The sequence below is a fragment of the Balaenoptera musculus genome, chromosome 6 (assembly GCF_009873245.2).
Source record: "Balaenoptera musculus isolate JJ_BM4_2016_0621 chromosome 6, mBalMus1.pri.v3, whole genome shotgun sequence".
Classification (NCBI taxonomy): Eukaryota; Metazoa; Chordata; class Mammalia; order Artiodactyla; family Balaenopteridae; genus Balaenoptera; species Balaenoptera musculus.
This window is the reverse complement of record NC_045790.1, coordinates 92,383,972-92,400,578: the sequence shown is the minus strand read 5'-3', so window position 1 is coordinate 92,400,578 and position 16,607 is coordinate 92,383,972. Positions and strand designations below refer to the sequence as shown.

General features: G+C 48.4%; 1 protein-coding gene across 5 annotated transcripts in view; it reads left to right on the top strand.

Moving 5' to 3' along the window:
• Window positions 1–16,607, top strand: part of EPB41L4B (erythrocyte membrane protein band 4.1 like 4B) — a 143,955-nt gene that overhangs the window by 61,271 nt on the left and 66,077 nt on the right. For all 5 annotated transcript variants that reach the window (XM_036855406.1, XM_036855405.1, XM_036855407.1 and 2 more), the window contains 8 exons: window positions 2,019–2,139; window positions 3,327–3,414; window positions 3,573–3,661; window positions 3,957–4,026; window positions 4,123–4,292; window positions 6,329–6,438; window positions 8,462–8,492; window positions 11,719–11,752. In XM_036855406.1, coding sequence (XP_036711301.1) covers window positions 2,019–2,139; window positions 3,327–3,414; window positions 3,573–3,661; window positions 3,957–4,026; window positions 4,123–4,292; window positions 6,329–6,438; window positions 8,462–8,492; window positions 11,719–11,752 — 713 coding nt within the window. The remainder of the gene's footprint in view (window positions 1–2,018; window positions 2,140–3,326; window positions 3,415–3,572; window positions 3,662–3,956; window positions 4,027–4,122; window positions 4,293–6,328; window positions 6,439–8,461; window positions 8,493–11,718; window positions 11,753–16,607) is intronic.

Here is a 16,607-nt window from a genome sequence, read left to right as displayed (position 1 = left end):
TGGTCAAGTTGGGAGTCAAGCCCTCCTGCCTCTGAGCCGTTTCCACCATGCCCCACACCCTTCACAGCTGGGACCCTGGCTGCAGAGTTCAAAGACTGAGCAAAGTGTCCTCTTGCCGGCAGGTTCTTGGAAGGCAGGCAGCAAAGTGTCCCCCTTGCCTGGTCTCGGGGGAACCTCATCATTGGCTTCTCCCTCCTGTGCTTGATGATGTCAGATGCACAGTTAATCCAGTCTTGCGCAGGCACGCCAGTAAACACAGGGCTCACTTTGGCCCATGGGTGTAGGGTGGTTCATATCAAGGAGATCTCTTCCCAGACTGCCCTTCTAGCCTTGCCAGGACCCTAGCTTCAGGGTGACATCTTGGTCAGAGGTCAGTCGTGGCCCCCAGCCTTGGGAGCCCAGCCCTCACCTTTTCTGGGCAAATATGTCACGATCTTCTTTTGTGACTTTGCCCAAGGCACCAAGCAGCTGCACATCCTGACCCAGACCACCTGGTGGTATTAGGGGTGCCATCCAGTTGAGAGCTGCAGATGAGGGGCTGCAGTCAGGTGAGGGGACAGTCACTAGGTCCCCGCCCTGTGTCAGACACCGTCTCCTGCAGTCCTCCCACCACCCCTCCAAGTATGGTATTGCCGCTTCCTCTTTTGTGGACGGGAACGTTTTAACCTCTTCTCCTGCGAGCCAACTGGAGTCCCTTTCCTGAAAGGTGGGCTCTGGGATTGGGGCTCAGAAGCCACTGGAAAGGGCTGCTGGGTCCATAGTGAGTTGCTGTCACTGGGGGTGTTTGGTCATTTGCAGGCTGGTCGGTGGGATGTCGTGTTAAGCAGTGATTCTCAGAGTATGTTCCCTGGGGACATACTGCATCAGCTGCGTCAGCATCCCCTGGGAACTTGTTAGAAATGCAAGTTTTCAGGCCTTATTCCAGACCTATGGATTTAGAACCTCCGGGGATGGGGGCCAGCAATGTGTGTTCTAACGAGCCCTCCAGGCAATTCTGGCGCATTCGAAAACCCGCTGTCGTAGATCAGTGCTTTTCAAAGTAATGTGTGCACCACCCTCCTGGGCACGTGGTGGGTTTGCTCCAGCAGGTCCAGGGTGGGGCCTGAGGTTGTGCACGGAGAGCAGGCTCCCAGGCGATGCCCACGCTGCTGGTCTGCGGACCACACTTTGTGCAGCAAGGTATCAGAGGTAATTAGAGTTCATAGCCAACAAGGTATAGAGGAACCCCTGGAGGATTCCTTTTCCTTCTGGGGTCTGCCTCCTGCACGGCAAGGGTGGGGGGAGTGGAGAGAGTGGACTTTCTCATTCATGTCCTGGAGGAATGGGCCCCCTGTGTCCTCGGGCCCTGCGTTCCCTGGGGCACTGGGCAAGAGCCAGGACCAAGCGGCGGCTTCGGGCTTTTTGCTGGGGTCGCCCGCGTGGCCGCTGCTCCTTTCTGCACAGCCGGCTCCCTCCCAGCTTCTGCCTGAGCTGCCGCAGTTGCTCCCGTGGCCCTCTCACCCCCTCCTCCCTCACTCCTCACTCCTTCCTTCTCCCTCCTGCCAGATTTTTTTCTCCCTGATTCTGCCTGTACCGAATTCTTGATTGGTCCTCTCCAGCACTGCAGACTCTGGAGTGCTGCTGAGACCCACCCTTAACGAGAGCCTTGTTACATGGATGTTTCTGGGTGGGTCCCCATTCCCTGCAGTTGCCTTTTATTGCAAATTCAGGCACTACAGTTTTGTGGGGGAAATGTAATCAGGGCCTCCCTGGGCCAGAGAAATAGTCGGGAGAGGGACAGTCATAACTGAGATGATGGTGTATGGCCCAGTGGGGAGCGCATTGGAGTCATTCATGGGGATTCTGAACGTACATGTGGGGACCGAGTGGGAGTTAAATCCTCCTGAAAGCGGGGAGTTGGTTATACATGAGGGGGTACCTGTGCTGTTTACAGTCAGGCAAAGTGCCTTTGGACCTGGTGCTGCAATAACCAAAAGCATTCACTGTCTCCTGTTTTCTCCCTTTTATGAAACCTGCAGCCGAGCTTGGGGAGTGCGAGCTTCCAGAACACACACCAGAGCTTGTGTCTGAGTTTCGGTTCATTCCAAATCAGACAGAAGCGATGGAATTTGATATCTTCCAGAGGTGGAAAGAGTGCAGGTACCTTGATGCTACCATCTAACATTCCGATATATGCATTTGGTCATTTATAAGCATTTGTCAGACTCTTTTATCTGATGGCAGAGTGGCTCTGTGGATGACTGTAAAATCGCAGCTCCAGCTCTTCACTTCTTTCCCTCCTGTGCTTCAGTCCTGTTTTTCAAAGGCCCACAGGACATCTCTCTTTCCAGAGATGTACAGTAAAAACCAAGCCATACTCCTGTTTCTTCCTCTGAAGTACAGGGCCTGGTCCCGATTTGCTCGTTGCATAGTCAGGGACGCCATGGCCATCCCGGCCTCCTAACCAAGGCAAAGGGGTGCTGCCTTGATCCATCCGGTCCCGCACACCTGGCGCTCTGTCCATGGCCTGGACTGCTAGGGCATACCCTTTAGAAGTGTGTCCTGGGGTTCCTTACAGGGACACTCATGTTTGAGACCATGTGTTGTACAGAGTTGTATTTCAGGACACGTGGTCACCACAGCTAAATCCAGCCCTGCCACTTCTCTCTTGCTTTGTCCTCTTTCCTCCCTTAGTCACCCTAGTCTAGCAGTTTTATGCCTGGATAACAGGGTCACCGCCTCTCCTCCCGCCCGGCCCATCTTCCCCAAACGCTGCCTGTGCCCAGTCACTCTTGGACTCAGAAACCGAGCGTGGTTTCCCGTTGTCCCGCAGCCATTCTGGCCCCTTGGCAGATGGAAGGTGACAGTAGCACATTCTCGTATCCCATTGAAACAACAACGTAGAAACGGGCGGGCGGGCGTAGAGTCTTGCCCCAGTCCCTGCCACACCCCACCCACGATCCTCCCTGCACGAAGCCGCTGTGAGCAGCCGTGTATCCTTCCAGCCTTTCTCCTTCGCACACGCGTGCACAAATCTACCCACGCTCCTCCCTGCACGAAGCCGCTGTGAGCAGCCAGCTGTGTATCCTTCCAGCCTTTCTCCTTCGCACACGCGTGCACGAATCTACGCACACGGAGTCGTTTCCCTAAGCGTTCCTATTATAAGCCCTGCTCTGTCCTCTTTCCGCTCAGTTAACAGTCTGTTCTTGGAGGTCGTGTCCTGTTGATGTAAATCGGTAGCCCTCATCCCTTTAATTGCCCCAAGCACCCCTTCATGTGGCCGTGCCCTTCAGGCTTGTGTGGGTGTACGCGTTGCAGTTCACATGTGTCTCGTTGGTTTTTCTAAGGGGAAAGAGCCCTGCCCAGGCGGAACTCTCCTATCTGAATAAAGCGAAGTGGCTGGAAATGTATGGGGTAGACATGCACGTTGTCAGGGTAAGAACCGTGTGCGTTTAAGTAATTGGGTTTCCCGGTGACTGAAAAACGTGTAAACAATGTGCAAACAAAGTAATGCGGTGAGGAAACTGTTTTGCATTCTGCTCTGTGACGACCTGTTAGAACCCTCTACCGACTGTGCCTTCGTTTATTTGTAGGGAAGAGATGGCTGTGAATATTCTCTTGGACTGACCCCGACAGGCATTTTAATCTTTGAAGGAGCTAACAAAATAGGCTTATTCTTTTGGTAATTTAGTTTTGTCCTATATTAAAAATGTCTTTTCCTATTTTGTGGTGGAATTATATGTGATGGGTGATTATCGAGGGATATTTGCAACACCCAGATTCATTTTTAAAACACACGTACTCTGGCATTTGTGGGTGTCTGACAATGGCAGTGGCGCTTCTGGATAATCACACTTAACGTGAATGAGTGATGCCTTGAGCAAATCTGAGCTGAAACGGTAGAAAGGAAACGGCGGTGTGATGGGTAGGCGTTGCTGCCGCAGACTGTGCTTTGAAAATGCTTTCTCTCTGGCCAGGCCGAAAATTACCAAAATGGATTTTAAAAAGAGCAAGTTGACGCTGGTGGTGGTGGAGGACGATGACCAGGTAAGCCTTGCCTCCGTTCCTCCTCCTTGCTGTGAGTAACCCTGAGTCAGTGCTCCAAGTCCCCGCTCACCGGGCCCCCCGTGCTTCACCTCCGAGGGCCGGGAGCAGGAGCACACGTTCGTGTTCCGCCTGGACAGCGCCCGGACCTGCAAGCACCTGTGGAAGTGCGCCGTGGAGCACCACGCCTTCTTCCGGCTGCGGACGCCGGGAAACGGCAAGTCCAACAGATCGGACTTTATCCGACTGGGCTCTCGCTTCAGGTTCAGGTAGGCACCGTTTTTACAGCACGGTCACGTGTCTTGAAGGAGGGCAGCAGTGAGGTTTTGGTGAAAGGAGCAGTGGACCTGCTGCATCTGGAGGCTTGGGTTGGACGTCCTGCCCCTGCTTCTTTCTTAGCATCTGACCTTTCATGGAGTCACCAAAGCTCTTCTAGCCTCTCCGCATCCTCATCGCTAAGATGAAGCTAATAATCACAAAATTATTAACAGCTGACATTTAGCTGGAGCTGTGCTGTCTGATACAGTCGATGCGAGCTGCATGTGGCTATCTAAATTAATTCATGTTCGATACATTTCAAAATGTGGTTTCTTGGTCTCACTCACCACGCTTCAGGTGCTCGGTACAAGTGAGATCGGTGGCTGCCACATGGGGCGGTGCTGATGTAGAACACGAGCATCGTTTTGGAAAGCTCTATCGACCACACTGCTGCTCTAGAGCTTTTCATGTACCAACTCGTAACCCTCCCCATGGCCTTAATGAGATGGGTCCTCAGATTATACCCATTGTACAAATAAGGGAACTAGGTCCGGGGGGGGTATATAATCTGCCCGAAGTCACAGCCAGTCGGTGGTAGAGCTGAGATTCAACCCCAGGCAGTCTGGGTCTTAAAGACATAAGTCTTATATTTTAACCACTACTCTATCGCCTGTCACATGCCAACATCAAGAAATTTGGTGGCAATTAAGAATGAGAGCAGATGTCACCGTGTGTGTGAGTGACCCAGGGCTGGGCTCAGGAATATTTGAATCTGAAAAGACCCTGAAGAAAGAGAGGTTTATTCCGATATATTTCTACTTACGTTTCTAAGACCATGTCTCTCAAAGTGCACGAGAACTCCCTGGGTGTTTTTTTAAAATGAGGATTTAGGACCTCATCTAAGGCCTTTGTAATCAGAATCTATGGGGGGCTCACGTGTGGCTGTATGAATAAGGCCTGGGAATGTGCATTTTAAATGCACTCCAAGGGTCGATTCCTGAGGCATGTTTACAGATCTGAGAATTGCTGTTACAAGATCTAAAATTTCACATGGTTTCATAACCTCTTCCCACACATGGCATGTCCTTGAACTCTATTTAAGATGCCAAACGATTTGTTCATTTCAAATTTTTCTGCTGTGCACGGAAATGTCTGTGCACTTGTGTTTAAAGAATTGCTTGGTTTGAATGTATTTTTAAATGCTGCAGAGGGGAGTGGGGGGGGACCAAGTCCTTTCTGAGAAAGAATCGACTCATGGGTCCTGCGAAGGAAGGATGGAAGGAAGATGTCATAACTGCGAAGCCTGGCAGAGACGTTGCACGGTATGCTGAAGTCTGCTGTGCTCCAAGTGAGCAGGGCCGGACTGTTGAGGTTGCCCAGGCGGGGTTTCCATCCTGGCAGGACACTCCCGTGGGACTTGGTCCAGCCCAGCGTGAGAAGGAAGGGAGTTTGGAGATGAGTTTGCCCCTTGGAGGCAGTTAAAGCAGGTGGCAAGTGGCTCCTTCCATGTGATAAATCATAAGCCGAGGGTGGCTGGACGAGGCAGTGATAGATCAGACAAAGACAGCATTGCCTCCTGGAAGCTGTAGCTGGACGTTGGGTTGATGGAGAGCCTTGGTGAAAGCAGCAGTGTTTTTCTGGGCATAGCAAGGAAAGCCAAGGTTTGGTTAAGTGGTCATTGATAACAGCCTTTTAAAAGAGTTAGATGTCTACCTAATATGTTTTATGAAAGGTATTTTATGTGTGAGTCAGTGTTCTCTTAGTCAAATATTCCAAGTACTCAGACCTGCTTGGTTTGTGCAGTCAAGTGGCTGGTACCTAAATTGCAGGTTTTGTCCTTTGGCGGAAATGTAATACAGCCTGGATTTGGCAACAGTGATTTTATTTTCAAACGGAAGGCTAAATTTAGTGTGTGTCTTTACCAAACGAGTTTGAGATAAGTTGAAATTTACATTGGAGCTCTTGGAAATAAAAGTTCACTTCCAAATACGTATAATGTACTGACATTCTGATATTGGTAGCATGCAGTGAAATGTTTGCTTTCCAGTGGCCGGACGGAATACCAGGCTACACATGGCGCCAGGTTACGAAGAACCAGCACCTTCGAGAGGAAGCCTAGTAAACGCTATCCATCCCGGAGACATTCGACATTCAAAGGTGGTGTGCTTTTCATTCTGTCTTGGAATTTTACATCATGGTTAAGTTGGTTAATAAGCCCCAAGGAGTTTGGCGAAGCAGTTTGCGAAGGAACTGTCTGCTGTTCTCTGTCGTTCTGAAGCTTTTGATAAAACCCCAGTGGGATTCTCTTGGAGGGAATCAGGCTACTCTCACCATCCAGCTGTCTTTAGTCTTTCCCATTGGATGTGTTCATTTCCTTCTCCCCCTTTTCCATATTTCTTTTCTTGTACCTCTTTGCTTCTCTTGGACCTGGGACCTTAGGGATATCATAGGTAAACATGTTTCTTGCCCGTGGAAGATGATGACATGTCTTGGAGGGAAGCAGAGTCCGTTCTCTCCTCCATCTTCCAGTTTCAATTGGGGACATCAGTCTCGCGCTAACCAGAATTCTGACCACTTCAGAGCAGAACCAGAACTAATTAAATACTGGACGCGGGGCCCACAGTCAATCCAAGCACACCGTGCCCTTGAGTTTAGCCAGACCCCAGGATGCTTGTCCCTCCCCACCCCCCCTTTCCCGAACTCCCCGAGCTTTGTCTGTCATTTACTACTGTGGCCTCACACCTGCATGAGGCCTGGTACCCAGTTACAGGTTCAGTCAGCAGATGAGCAAGCCGGGCTCATTTCTGTTTAGACTTGGCTTCCAGATCCTATTTCCTGGCTCTCCTTTGTCCACACTTGACTGCTGCTCCATTCAGGACTATCTTGTTCTTTTACAGCAGGACCTCTGCATCTCCCCACCCCACTCTCGTTCCCTCCCACATATCATTGTACTGGCCATTTCATATGTTTTTCTTGTATAATTCAGGACTTAGTGGGCCTCTGTGGGACCTGGCACCTGTGCTTTCCCATCTAGAATGTTTAACCTTGTGTTCCCCACTGTTTCCTTCCTTTTTGAACCAACGGTGCAATAGCGTGGCAGCCAGAAACTCTCCAAAGCCATTCTTGGCTGCTTTCGTGGGGAAAAAATTGCCCAGAGCCCAAGGAATGTGGCCTCACTTTCAAGAAAGACCAGAGGTTGAGAGGGTGGGGCTGTGTCCAGGGAGGGTGACAGGTCCCTGAAGGGTGATTGATTGCAGGAACTGGGAGTGATGAGTGACGGGGCGGGACCGGGGGGTGGGGGGATGAGAAAGCTCTCTGTCCCAAGGGCTGTGTTCACCTCCCTAGGGAGCATTATTATGCTTGTGCACGCAGCCAGTTGGGTCAAAGTTGCCCAGAAACACCCCGGTCGAAGGAAGAACTTTCTGGTGGGGCCGTCCAAGATCGTGCTCCCTCTTTACAGAGTGAGCGCCCGGTCCTTGGAGGTGTACAGGCACAAAGGGAAAGGCCCCGCGGTGTGGCTGCTGCAGAGGGGAGGGTGCTTGATGCCACGAGGTGGCCTTGAGCCCTTCCAGACTCCAGGTTCCGTGCTTCTCCTCCACTTCCCTTCCTGGTCTTCATCTTCTTTCCCGCCTTTATTTTACTGACATTTTCTCCAGCCAGAGTTCCGGCATCTTTGTGAAACTTTTAACGATTTTCCGTGCTCCATTTTTCAAAAAACGAAATGGTGTCTAGGTACACAAGCTCTACCTCTGTCCATGGCCCCTTCCGCAGACTTCACACCCCGAACCCAGTCGGAGGTGTCTGCCCCGAGCTCCCCTGCATAGGTTACTGCTTGTCTTTCAGCCTGTCTTCGATCTTTCACGCCTCTGTCTCTGTCTGTGTCAAGACTGTGAGCTCCTTGAGAGCAGGGACTGTCTGTCTCTGCCTCCTAGGACTCCTGGCCCTGGGAACGAGCTCAGTGAGCAGGTTCTCAGTGAATTGGAGGGTGGGGCACAGCAGGAGGTGATTTACTTTTCCTCCAGAAAGGAGAGGTAGTCAAGATGAAGATTCTGCCTCCTGGGGTTGGGACTGCTCTGAGATCACAGGAATCTCTTTCCTGATCATTGGTAACAAGTGGTAAAAATGGTAAAAAGTGGTGAAGCTCTCTAAGATGTCATACTTTTCTGTTTTTCCTTTAAAGCAAGCAACCCGATGATAGCAGCTCAGTTCTGGTAAGTGCCCCCGGAGTCCGGGTATGGCTCTGCTCTCAAATTACTGTATTTGTTTGCAATGTTGACTTTTTCCTTAATACAGTTAAATCACAGAGTGAAGCACCTGATGGTTTCCTCTCCACCCCCTTTTTCTGCTGCTTGGCTATACCGTCCACCTGGCTTTCAATAAGTACACAGCAGAATGTTCCAAGACAGTTTGTTTTTTTGGAAAACACAGATGCTTTGTTTGAGTGGCTTTGTGCTTTGTGTACTGTAACAGTGGGTGATGAAGGTGATAGGAATGTGTATGGCACAGTGTGCTAAGGGCACTGCAGGCAGTGATGGGAAAGAAAGGCCGTGCTCTTGAGCAAAAGCTCCCCGAGAACAAAAACTGGATCCGCTTAGTGACGTTCGGGTTTCATGTCATACAACGTAGAAGACCTTTATCAACACCCAGTGAAATTCCTGTAGGAAGAGAACTTGTCACAAGACTGAAACTCTAGCACCGGTGTCAACAAACTTTTTCTGTAAAGTGCCTGGTCGTAAATATTTTAGACATTGCAGGCTCTGCTGTCTCTCTCAGGACCATTCCACTCTGCCCCCGGAGCAAGAAAGCAGCATAGACAGTATGTGAATGAACGACTCCGGCCGTGTTCTGATTAAACTTTACTCACAAAAGCAGGTGGGCCAGGTTCGGCCCATGGGGCGTGGTTTGCCGCCCTCTTCTCCAGCACAGGTGGCCTTGATCTTTCCTGTACATTGGAATCACCTGCTGAGCTTTGAGACCCTCAGCCAGGCCACACCCCAGGCTAATCGAATCAGTCTCCGGCTGAGGACCTGGGCATCTGTGGTTTTAAAGCTCCCAGGTGAGTCTCGTGTGCTGCCCAAGAGGGCACTGTCCCACCTGGTGTGTACTTCTGTTTCTCTCCCCGAAACAATTGTTTTCTTATGTGAGTTTCGACCTCAGTGGACAGCTGTCATGCTAGAGAATCACAGACTATATAATTGTTTCGGCCCTTGTGTCCAAGCTCCAGCCACTGGAAGCCCCCATCTGGTTAGTCTCTGGTCATCCCAGGCACAGGTCTCAGGCTACTAGGGAGGGTGGTCTTTGAGGTCAGCATATCTTGGTGCGCCATACGCCCTGGGCGGTTGGTAGAGTGTGGCGTGTGGAGGCGTGGGTTAGTGATGAGGGACCAGGAGGCCTCCCGCCCAGCCCTGGCATTTCTCTAACTCAGCTCTGGGGCGGCCTTTTTCTCATCTGAAAACAAAGAGGTTGGGCTAGATCAAGTGTTTTTCGAAATTTTTTAGCTTTTGATTTTGGCCCACTGGGAGAAACCTGCCATGGAAGCCCAGTACAGAGAACAGACCAAAGCGGGACTGCTCTGGATGACACCGAGCAGGGAGGGGAGGGCAGGGCCGGCACCTGCTGCCCGTCTCCACCCCCCCGCATCCCACAGGCAGCCCCAAGACACCTCCAAGGACCCCAGGGTTCTGGAGAACGTAGCTGGCCGTTGTATCACACAGCTGGAAACTCAGCCTGGCACTCTGATTGCAGACGCTGCCTGCAGTGCCATTCGGCTGGGCGTCAAATGTCTGGCTCTTCTGTCTGGGTTCAGTTCTCAGCATCTCACGAAGGGCTCCAGGGTCCTGTTGAACTGCTATGCATCAGGCCTGGACCCCTGAGGATGGGAGGAGGTGGCAGGGATCCTGCATGGGTTAGTTTTAGGCCTGCAAGCTTGCCCTGTTTCCAGGATCCCTATGGCGGGTAGTATGCTGAAAGTATGCCTGTCAGCATGTCTTGTGTTTAATTCTCAGGGGCTTGTGAGTTACATTTCTTTCCTTTGCTAAGGAAGTGATTGTTTTGCTTGTTTGTTTTTCCCTAATAAAATTACATTTTCCTCTTAGCGTCTAGTAGAGATTATATATATTGAGAACCAAAATAAAATTAAAAAACAAATCTCCACCACACACACAAAAAAACCCCAGTAAATATACCCTTTAGGAACAAATGAGCTAATAACCACTGTTTGCAGCTGTTCAGTTGTTCTTCACAGCCTGTGGGATCCTGGGGGTGGGGAGGATTTCTATGGGAGCCGGGGATGAAACCATGCTCTGGGCGCAGAGGTGATGCCAAGAAAATAGCACCTTGCAGAACACTTAGCCCTCCTGGTGAAATGCAGCTGGGGGTGAATCTGGCCCAGAGCCTGGCGCTGTGCACTGGCCCTCTATGAAAACTGGAACACAGGGTTATTTAGACCCTAAGCAAGACTCACAACCATGAAATGTTTTCCTCTCATTGCTGGAGGAGCAGTAAACCTTGATTTTGAACACACCACCCTAGCAACCTAGCCCGATGATTGTGCTGGGTTGGTCTGTGGTTTTTCTGGCAGATGCCGAGCTTGCATATTAAATACATTGTGTCTTGCACCAACCGTCTCCACCCATAGTTTTGACCAGAGTAGTTATACTTCAGATTCCATCAAAATAGGATCATGCATGAAGAGCCTGGAACCTTTCCGCAGGTTCTCAGAGAGCCAGTGTGGCTTAGCGGAAAGGATACCAGCCTAGGGGTTTTGCAAATGTCAATTCCGGTCACGGCGCAGCCATGGACTAGCTAGCAAGTGTCCTAACTTCTCTGTTAGGCAACCGTTCCTTTATCTATAAAATGAGGCGGTAACATTTATTGACCTCATAGCCTTGTTGTGTGGATTAAATAATAACAGATGTGAAGTTCCCAGTACAGAACCTTACGTGGAATGAACATTCCAGAGTGGTGGCCACATCATGGCAGCATTGTTGAGAGCAGTGGGACCCACAGTGGTGGATGGTCAGAAGTGGCTGGTGGCCCTCCCTCGAGCTGGAGAAAGCCCCGGGCATCACTGGAGCTGCCCGGTACCGTGGGCCACCCGGCAATGCCAGACCAGGCCTGGAATGGGAACTAAAATTATTTAGTTTGCCCAACTGAAAGGACCTCCTTTTTGCCACCAAAATATAACATTACAAGCACGGTTCTGGAATATTACCTACATGTTTCTATTTGTGAGCTCTAAAGTGACGAATGAGAGCTGCTATTTGGTTTCCCCAATTATATGTTCATTTAAGCTGCTAGTAACCAAAAAGAAATAGTATTTGTGAAAGTTGCTAACAGAGTAGCTAGCACCTAGGATTAGTTTACAGCTGTTAAATAAATCAGTAATAATGCCACTTTACAACCTGTTACATTACAGTTTTTCTTTTCTTTTTTTAGCTCTAAAACAAATCCTGAAGTCCATAATTACCAGGTGAGCTATTGCTTTTAAAGGTTTTCATGTCACACGTCTTAAAGTGTCTAAATTTTCCACACTGAGCAGTCATTGCGCTTATAATCAGGTTTTGAAGAAATAACAGCAGTACATGTTTTTTTGAGAAAACAGTAAGAGGAGAGCCTTCTCCCCTGACCCCTGCTTCCTCTTGGTCATCTGAGCTGCCTGTTTTTCTTAACCTTGTGCACTGGCAAGCAGCGGGGATATATGTTCTAAGTTTCTGGGTGGTCAAACACAACCTCTTGGGGGCACTCAAGTGAGGCCATTTTTTGTCCAAGTGTGTTCTAGGCCCAGGAAACATGAGTCCCTGGAGATGTGCCCCCAGGAAAGGATGTCTTCGTCACATGTTTGGGAAATGCTGCGTCCTTCATTCCCTTCTTGGATCTTATGGTGCCCATTGGGATGTCAAAAGTGCCGGAAAACCCTTCAAGGAAGACACGTTTTATTTTTTTAAATCCAGTGTTTCCGCAAATCATTTGACTGTTGGACAACCTTCCCACCATAAGAAAAGCTGGCTTCCCCCACCACTTTCTGTTGGTGGTGTGTTCATTTCCATCAGTGGAATAGTGGTTTCTAGAACCTGCTTTGTAAAGCACTGTGCTAGGCCTGTTGCCTGCAGAAGGAGTGGAGATGGGTTTCCATGGCTGATGTTCTGCTCTTTCACAGGATGACCAGAAGGCTGTTTGCAGCCTTCTGTAACCTGGGTCCAACTTAACTTTTCTACATTTATTGTCCCTGCTCCTTAGCATACATCATGTGTTCAGTTCTTAGAGAATCACATCATTTTTTTTTTTAACATCTTTGTTGGAGTATAATTGCTTTACAATGGTGTGTTACTTTCTGCTGTATAACAAAGTGAATCAGCTATACGTATACATATATCCCCATATCCCCTCCCTCTTGCGTGTCCCTCCCACCCTCCCTATCCCACCCCTCTAGGTGGTCACAAAGCACCGAGCTGATCTCCCTGTGCTATGCGGCTGCTTCCCACTAGCTATCTATTTTACATTTGGTAGTGTATATATGTCCATGCCGCTCTCTCACTTTGTCCCAGCTTACCCTTCCCACTCCCCATATCCTCAAGTCCATTCTCTAGTAGGTCTGCGTCTTTATTCCCATCTTGCCCCTAGGTTCTTCATGACCTTTTTTTTGTTTTTTTTTTAGATTCCATATATATGTGTTAGCATACAGTATTTGTTTTTCTCTTTCTGACTTATTTCACTCTGTATGACAGACTCTAGGTACGTCCACCTCACTACAAATAACTCAATTTCGTTTCTTTTTATGGCTGAGTAATATTCCATTGTATATATGTGCCACATCTCCTTTATCCATTCATCTGTCAATGGACACTTAGGTTGCTTCCATGTCCTGGCTATTGTAAATAGAGCTGCAGTGAACATTGTGGTACATGACTCTTTTTGAATTATGGTTTTCTCAGGGTATATGCCCAGTAGTGGGATTGCTGGGTCGTATGGTAGTTCTTTTTTTAGTTTTTTAAGGAACCTCCATACTGTTCTCCATAGTGGCTGTATCAATTTACATTCCCACCAACAGTGCAGGAGGGTTCCTTTTTCTCCACACCCTCTCCAGCATTTATTGTCTGTACATTTTTTTTTTTTTAAAGTTTTTTTTTTTTTTTTTTTTTAAGGAACTCCTTTATTTATTTATTTTTGGCTGTGTTGGGTCTTCGTTTCTGTGCGAGGGCTTTCTCTAGCTGTGGCAAGTGGGGGCCACTCTTCATCGCGGTGCGCGGGCCTCTCACTATCGCGGCCTCTCTTGTTGCGGAGCACAGGCTCCAGACGCGCAGGCTCAGTCGTTGTGGCTCACGGGCTTAATTGCTCCGCGGCATGTGGGATCCTCCCAGACCAGGGCTTGAACCCATGTCCCCTGCATTGGCAGGCAGATTCTCAACCACTGCGCCACCAGGGAAGCCCCTGTCTGTACATTTTTTGATGCTGGCCATTCTCACTGGTGTGAGGTGATACCTCATTGTAGTTTTGATTTGCATTTCTCTAATGATTAGTGATGTTGAGCATCCTTTCATGTGTTTGTTGGCAATCTGTATGTCTTCTTTGGAGAAATGTCTATTTAGGTCTTCTGCCTATTTTTGGATTGAGTTGTTTGTTTTTTTTGGTATTGAGCTGCATGAGCTGCTTGTATATTTTGGAGATTAATCCTTTGTCAGTTGCTTCATTTGCAAATATTTTCTCCCCTTCTGAGGGTTGTCTTTTGGTCTTGTTTATGGTTTCCTTTGCTGTGCAAAAGGTTTTAAGTTTCATTAGGTCCCATTTGTTTATTTTTGTTTTTATTTCCATTTCTCTAGGAGGTGGGTCAAAAAGGATCTTGCTGTGATTTATGTCATAGAGTGTTCTGCCTATGTTTTCCTCTAAGAGCTTTGTAGTGTCTGGCCTTACATTTAGGTCTTTAATCCATTTTGAGTTTATTTTTGTGTAGGATGTTAAGGAGTTTTCATTCTTTTACATGTAGCTGTCCAGTTTTCCCAGCACCACTTATTGTAGAGACTGTCTTTTCTCCATTGTATACTCTTGCCTCCTTTATCAAAGATAAGGTGACCATATGTGCGTGGGTTTATCTCTGGGCTTTCTCTCCTGTTCCATTGATCTATATTTCTGTTTTTGTGCCAATACCATACTGTCTTGTTTACTGTAGCTTTGTAGTATAGTCTGAAGTCAGGGAGCCTGATTCCTCCAGCTCTGTTTTTCGTTCTCAAGATTGCTTTGACTATTCGGGGTCTTTTGTGTTTGCATACACATTGTGAAAATTTTTGTTCTAGTTCTGTGAAAAATGCCATTGGTAGTTTGACAGAGATTGCACTGAATCTGTGGATTGCTTTGGGTAGTATAGTCATTTTCACAATGTTGATTCTTCCAATCCAAGAACATGGTATATCTCTCCATCTGTTGGTATCATCTTTAATTTCTTTCATCAGTGTCTTATAGTTTTCTGCATACAGGTCTTTTATCTCCTTAGGTAGGTTTATTCCTAGGTATTTTATTCTTTTTGTTGCAATGGTAAATGGGAGTGTTTCCTTAATTTCTCCTTCACATTTTTCATCATTAGGTATATAGGAACGCAAGAGATTTCTGTGCATGAATTTTGTATCCTGCTACTTTACCAAATTCATTGATTAGCTCTAGTAGTTTTCTGGTAGCATCTTTAGGGAGAATCACATCATTGTTGCCCCATAATTTTTTCCCACTGTTCCTTGGCCCATACTTGTCTGCTGGGAAGCTGTCACCTCCACAGAGCCTTCTCTGAGCCCCTTGATTGGAAATCACCGGCACCAGTGGTTCTCAGCCCTGCTGCATGTTAAAACCATCTGGCAAGCTTTAAAAAAATAATTGGTGCTTGGGCCTCAGCCTGGACTGGTTGAATCAGAAACTCTAGGGTGGGTGGGATCTGGGTATTGGCAAGCTGCGGTGCCTGTCTAAGGTGGTTCTGATGAGCGGCCAGGTGGGGGCCCTGAGCTAATGATGTGTCCCTGGCTTCCCAGCTTATCACGTGCTGAGAGGCAGCATCCATGTCTGATGACCCCCTAACATGGCGGCCAGCTTTCTTGTCCTGGGCGGGTGTGAATGTCCAAGGGACACTCCTCTCCTGGGTTCCTCTGCCCTATCACCAGTCTGGTTTTGAATGTCACAATAAAACTACTCCATGATGAGTTCACTTTGGAGCCTTATTCTTTTTTTTTTTTTTTTAATATTTATTTATTTATTTATGGCTGTGTTGGGTCTTCGTTTCTGTGTGAGGGCTTTCTCTAGTTGCAGCAAGCGGGGGCCACTCTTCATCGCGGTGCGCGGGTCTCTCACTATCGCGGCCTCTCTTGTTGCGGAACACAGGCTCCAGACGCACAGGCTCAGTAATTGTGGCTCACGGGCCTAGTTGCTCCATGGCATGTGGGATCTTCCCAGACCAGGGCTCGAACCCGTGTCCCCTTCATTGGCAGGCAGATTCTCAACCACTGCGCCACCAGGGAAGCCCCGGAGCCTTATTCTAATCAATCTCTTTCTGGATCTAATCAGTCTCATTACTGTAGATATTAACTCCTTAGATGGGGGCAGGGATCCCAGTGTACATTATCTTTACGAGACCTCCAAATTATGTTTCTGAAGAATTTTGTGATATCGCCTTCTGTACATGAAATCTTATTCCCAGTGTGCAGAACCTGGACATGACTTCCGAGTTGTAGGGAATTAGTGTAAAAAGTGCTTTGCACCTGGTAGGGGAAAGGTCAGCTTTCCTGATCTCCTTGCTGCCTTTGGGTTCTTGAAGCTTCTTAGTCAGAGTTTTTTTTTTTTTTTTTTTTTTTTTTTTTGTCGGACTTTCAGGTGTGAGTGGCTAGAATGTTGTTGATGGGTGATTAGCGCTTGAAGGGTAGAAAAAAATAAAATAAAATAAACAAAGCAAAGCATTCCCAGCTCAGCGCTGCCCTTGCCCCAGCAGCCTCGCAGGTATGCCCTTTCTCTGCATTCTCTGCTCAGAGTGAACGTCAAGGCGATTGTTCATTGAAATCAAATCCATGACAACTGTTACCTGGATGTTGTTCTTCTCTTAACATCTTTGGCAACCACTGGCCCTCTGCTCCTTGCCAGCCTTTAGAGGTGCCGTGATGAGAGTAAATTGACCAGGAAGAGAACATCCGGAGAGGTGGCCCGGTAAGCATCTGAGCACTGAGAAAGGTTTCCAGGAAGGTGGTATTGCAGCATTGGTGTTACTCTGAGCCCAGCAAACTTAGCCGAATGCAAAGGACGGATTGCTGTGTCCTTGATGGGAGCACTACTGGCATTTGGAGAGGGACAGTTCTTCATTG